The sequence below is a fragment of the Rhea americana genome, unplaced genomic scaffold, assembly GCF_003343005.1.
Source record: "Rhea americana isolate MKP2758 unplaced genomic scaffold, rheAme1 scaffold_25, whole genome shotgun sequence".
NCBI lineage: Eukaryota > Metazoa > Chordata > Aves > Rheiformes > Rheidae > Rhea > Rhea americana.
Window position 1 is genome coordinate 2689850 of NW_028186368.1, and position 5201 is coordinate 2695050.

The window sequence follows — 5201 nt, forward strand, 5'->3', positions numbered from 1 at the left end:
TTCATGATAAAAATAGGTGAACCCTCTCTTTTTGACTGTAATTCACTGGCAGCAAGCATGCCTGCTCTTCACTTTAGTCCTGAGAAGTGATTTCCATTTAGCAGTAGTCTTCATCAGTGTTTCCAGAGAGTTTGTTGTTGCCTGAATCAGCCTCTAAAATGCACTTTTCCCATTTGCTGTTACCTAAAGTAGCTCAGAAGAGTCTTATGTTGATGAAGTTATATTCGATGCAAACATTTGCCTCCCTTATTTGCTCTTCTTCTTGTCCTCRTAGAGGCATGTCCTCTACAGCCTGGATGATGCTGCAGCAAAAGTTCTCATTGTGCAAAATTACTGAAATAAATGGGAATTTTCCATAGAGTGTTTTTTTTCAAGATAGATAGATTCCAAATACAAACAGTTATAAATGTAGGAGAACTTTCCATAGCTTTGATTTTGTTTATAAAGACTCTGTGTCATAATGGTATTTTGTTCCTCCCAAATTATTTTGACAAATTTTCTCATAAACAGACATTTTACAGTAATTCTGTGAGCTGAAGGTTGACTATGAATGCTACAAGGCAATTGAAAATTAATATAAAATATATAAATTTTGTGAAATTTTTGTCATGCAGTGGGCCTTTTACATGGTAATGGAAAGTAGATTATAGTATAGACTTACAGTGTTTTCATTTGTGGCATGCATGAAGCTTCCTATGTAACATGTTAGTCATGGCCTCATTTAACACACTGATTTTTTGTACAAATTAGGGCATTTATGACAACTGGATGAAGCAAAATGTTGGCGTTAAAGTAGAAGTATTAACAATAGTTAAAAATTGGGACAGTGTTATTAGTGGTTCTATGAAAAAAAGAAAACTGCAGCTGACTTTGACAGTGCAACAGAAATGCTGAATGAATTTAGAACAGAAGGTCTGGGTTATATATGGTTATATGTTTGTTTTGCACAATTTTATCTTCTTTCAGTTCAAAATCTTAGCTTTTGTCATAGAAGTAATACCTGAAATTCCTAATGCTCTTGCTATGCCTAAGTAAATTCTCTGTAGCAAATCCACTTCTGAACTCCCATTGTCAAAAGGCTAAATCCTACCTCTAGGCAGACTCCTATAATAGTTCTATTGGTCGAAAGTGGTATTGGGTCAAGGGACAAACAACAGAGCTTAGAGCTACGAAGTACCTCATTCTTGTAATGCCAGTTCTTCCACTAAATTGGATGTTGAGAACCTTTACTTCCGAAAGATGCCTTGCTCTTTAGCAATGATATTTTTACTGGCCAATGACATTCCTAACCCCATTCCCAAAGAGGGAAAGATTTCCTCCTTACCTTTTCTTCTAAACTCTGCCACTCAGTTCTTTTGGATTGTACGGCTTTATTTAGCATTAGTAGCTTTGAATCAAAGAACTAGTGCTGAGTTTTGAATAAACTTAAAGGAATTAAAGCTAAGAAATATGATATGTCTTTGAATCTATGAATCTTTTAGATATGACACTGTAAATACAACACTGAAACCCTGCTGAATGAGGCTGGCTGCTTCAGTGCACCAGTAGTACTTCTTTTGACTTCTGTGGCTCTTGGAAAATTTGATTTAAAAAAAAAGCACTTAGGAATATATTCAAATATGGAAAAAATAGCTTGTTTACCATTACAAGTATTAAACAATACAATTATATGCTCCATACTGTGGAATTATTTGAGGAGAACTTCAGATGTAAAATTGATCTGTAAATGCCTTTTGAAAAGTATTTTGCAGGAKGACTTATTCACTTAAAGTTCTAATAACATAATCTGTATAAAACTGCATTTGAGCTATGACGTCTTTCTTATACATGACAGCTTTTTGCCTGTTGTCGTCGGAGTAGAAAAGAACATCCCACATAATACTTGGGTTTCCTTTTCTGTGATGTTTGGGGATGTATTCTGTTGTCTTCAGGGACAAAGCAGCTTTGCTGTTGTCATTAATGATAACAGAAAGGAAAAGGAGAAAAAGAAAGGTGGATCAACAGAAGTCTTGAGTGGAAATGAGGGAGAAGTGAATAAGGAATGAGTGTTCATTGTGTTATCTGGTTCAAGAACAAGGTAGGGCATTAAATGAGACTGGTAGGTGGCAGGTGCAAAACCAACAGATGTGACTACTTTCTCTTCAGTGAATTGTTAAGCTGTGGAAACACTTGTCACAGCATGTTTTGGATTTTGTGTAAATGTTTGCATGGATCTAGGTGCAATTGGACCTGTAGGGTTCATAAATGCAAAGACATGATCTTCAGCCAAATAAATAAAAGATTTGATCTTGGAATCACTGGGTTGAAGTTACCTGGGAAACTGAATGATTGCAATGCAACCTGTGGCTTTAGACAATGAAAGTTTTGCTGGGGTTTAACTGCTGAAAATCATTTTATAAGTAATACCTCTTTTCTTCACTTATCCAGATCAGATAAAACTACAGATGACAAAGCTGAAGACAAGACAACGTGTGAACTGATGAGAAATGGCATAGCCTTCTGAGAACAGTAGCTTCCTAGTTGCCTGAGATCTTAAGTGCAGCGTCACTACCAAAAGAGACCGTGACATTATGTGATCACTGAGCAGAGGTTACAAGGATGGAAAAGCAAAGGACTCCTCTAGCTGTCTTGCATAAATAAATAAATAAATAAAAGCTTCAGCTGAATCAAAAAATTAGTCCAGCCATGGGAGAAAATGCAAGTTTTTGGGAAAGCTTGATACATGCACATCCTACCTGCACAACTTGGAAGCAAGAGGCAGAGGGATCTATCTACCATCTAGCTAGTATTCTCTTTGTTGTTGGCTTCATGGGTGGAAGTGGATTCTTCGGGCTGCTTTATGTCTTCAGTTTACTTGGATTGGGCTTTCTCTGCTCTTCCGTTTGGGCTTGGCTGGATGTCTGTGCTGCTGATATATTCTCCTGGAACTTTATACTGTTTGCTATATGCTTTGTACAGTTCATTTATGTTACCTACCAAGTTCGGAGTGTGTCCTTTGACAAAGAATTCCAGGAACTCTACAGCGCTCTTTTTCAGCCTCTAGGAATTTCCTTAACTGTGTATAGGAAGATTGTGTTGTGCTGTGATGCAGAAGTGGTTACTCTGGAGAAAGAGCACTGTTACGCTATGCAAGGCAAAACACCTATTGATAAACTGTCCTTGCTTGTATCTGGCAGGTTTGTATCAGTTTGTTCTGACTTGTTTACTGTAAATTTCTTTTTCTTTTTTCTTCACTCTTCCTGAAAAGGAAAGAAATGCCTAATTTGTGTACTGTTTATTCATTTTCCAGTAGAATAGATTAAATATTAATGCATGTAATATAAATATTAACAGGCTAAGTACACTTGTCTAGGGGACAGCACTAACACAGCAACACTAAGCACAAAGACTATAATAGTTTAAAGAAGAGGATTTTAAATCATCATTCTTTTTCAGACTATTGTATCATAGCACTTCCAGGTTACTCAGATAAAGGAAATGTAAATGTGTGCCTCAGTCTTCATGTTGTTTTGCAGTCTATCTGTTGCCTAGCTAACACATCTTTTTTGCTTTTCTCTGCTAATATCATCTGAAAGAAGGACTAAAATGTAGTTATGAAACTCAATATATTGAGGTAAACTTAACAGAGTATCTTGACTGTGGCTGCTTTGTGAGAGGTGGTGGGGAAGAAAGGAATAAGGGAGCAAAAGGAGGCCCCACAACCCCCTTCCATTACAAAGGGGTGTAATAGTCAAGCCCTACCAGAATTTATGTAGTTAAGGCTACAGTTTTTGCGGCACTTAGTAAGGCCCTGAGGCAAAATAGCCACCTGCCTATGCTCCCTGCTTGTTGGAGACCCTTCTAGCAAGCCTTAAGACAACCCTGCTGGTGCTTTTCTGAGGGGAAGTACCCRCTTACTTACTGTATAGAAATGGTCCTGGATCTCTGTGTATCCTCTTGGTCTCACCACCACAAGGACAGATTGGATAACCAGAGATGACAACCTTGTCTGTCTTCGATGGTTTTGATGAGATGCTTTCTAGGTAGATTTTGACAGATGCATGGACAGAAGAAACTTGCAGACAGCTTTAAACTCAGCTGACTTAGGAATACCTGTAATGAACAATATGGATTTTATGTAGTTAACTCTACACACACCGTAGTCTGACACATTTTTGGGAGGTCTCTAGAAAGTACCATCTGGAGGTTGCCTTTGGCTGTAGCTGTACTGAAGGAGAGATGTCCATCCTTCTACTTGCCCAGCCATTCAGTAACAGCACAGGTAGTTCATGCTAMGTTATTTTGTGCAAGAGAGGTCTGCTTCCTGTGCTCTTGGAAAATCTCAGTTCTGAGCAGATGTAAAAAGAGGGCTCCCACTGCTTGCTTGTTTTCTCTTAGGTCATGAGGTTCAAGTGTACATTTCCTGCTCATGTGCTTTCAAACTTAAATATGATCAAAAATATACAGGAAAATTTTCTTGGGCATCTGCAGAAGGCTGCAGGGATCTCCTACCTCCATGCTGGTCCCCTGGCTACAGACCCAGTCCTGTGGCAATGTAATTCATRTTAAACATTGAGAGTGCCTGATGTAGTACACACTACATGTATCAGGAACTCCCATATCGCGCTGTTTGCCACTTCATCCCCTCTGAAATGCCTGTTTGCCAAACTAGGACATGTATGCTACGGCTTTCCAGCCAAGGAGGCAAGTGGGGTTCTGTGCATTGCTCTTTCAGTTCCCCAGTGCATGCTAGCCTTCTCTTAACAAAGTTTGCATGTGGCTGCACAAATCCGCCCCAGGTAGGATAATATAGTTTGAGTAAGGCCTGAAAGGATTTGAATTTCTGTTGCACAATTGTTTTGTGTTGTCACTCAACTAGTCTGATCCAGCTGTGTGCAAAAGCATTACATAGTTAGGATACTGTTGGCCAGTGATTACTTTTTGTTATCAAAGCTGTATTTAAACTCCTCACATATTAGAAATAGCACATTCCTGTTGCAGTCCTTGCTTCTGTACACATAGTACTAACAAATTAACACATCTTATCTTGGTAGGATCAGAGTGACAGTTGATGGAGAATTTCTGCATTACATTTTTCCTCTTCAATTTCTGGATTCTCCGGAATGGGATTCACTGAGGCCCACAGAAGAGGGTATTTTCCAGGTAAAAGGGGAGTGTTTTTTTTTTTTTTTTTTTTTTTTTTTTACTAAAAAAGATTAAAA

At 38.4% G+C, this 5201-nt stretch overlaps 1 protein-coding gene and 1 long non-coding RNA gene across 3 annotated transcripts in view; one reads left to right on the forward strand and one right to left on the reverse strand.

Moving 5' to 3' along the window:
• The first annotated feature begins 2430 nt into the window (after positions 1–2430).
• POPDC3 (popeye domain cAMP effector 3) overlaps positions 2431–5201 on the forward strand; it is a 52314-nt gene continuing 49543 nt past the window's right edge. Inside the window, exons 1-2 of one of the 2 annotated variants that reach the window (XM_085306925.1) lie at positions 2431–3176; positions 5034–5142. In XM_085306925.1, the coding sequence (XP_085163051.1) occupies positions 2686–3176; positions 5034–5142 (600 nt within the window). In that variant the 5' untranslated portion in view covers positions 2431–2685. The remainder of the gene's footprint in view (positions 3177–5033; positions 5143–5201) is intronic. The other variant, XM_085306927.1, reaches the window with a different exon arrangement.
• The window catches only part of LOC146594777 (uncharacterized), a 16815-nt gene continuing 15589 nt past the window's right edge, over positions 3976–5201 (reverse strand). The window contains exon 3 of the long non-coding RNA XR_014896105.1: positions 3976–4092. This is a non-coding gene — a long non-coding RNA (uncharacterized LOC146594777). The remainder of the gene's footprint in view (positions 4093–5201) is intronic.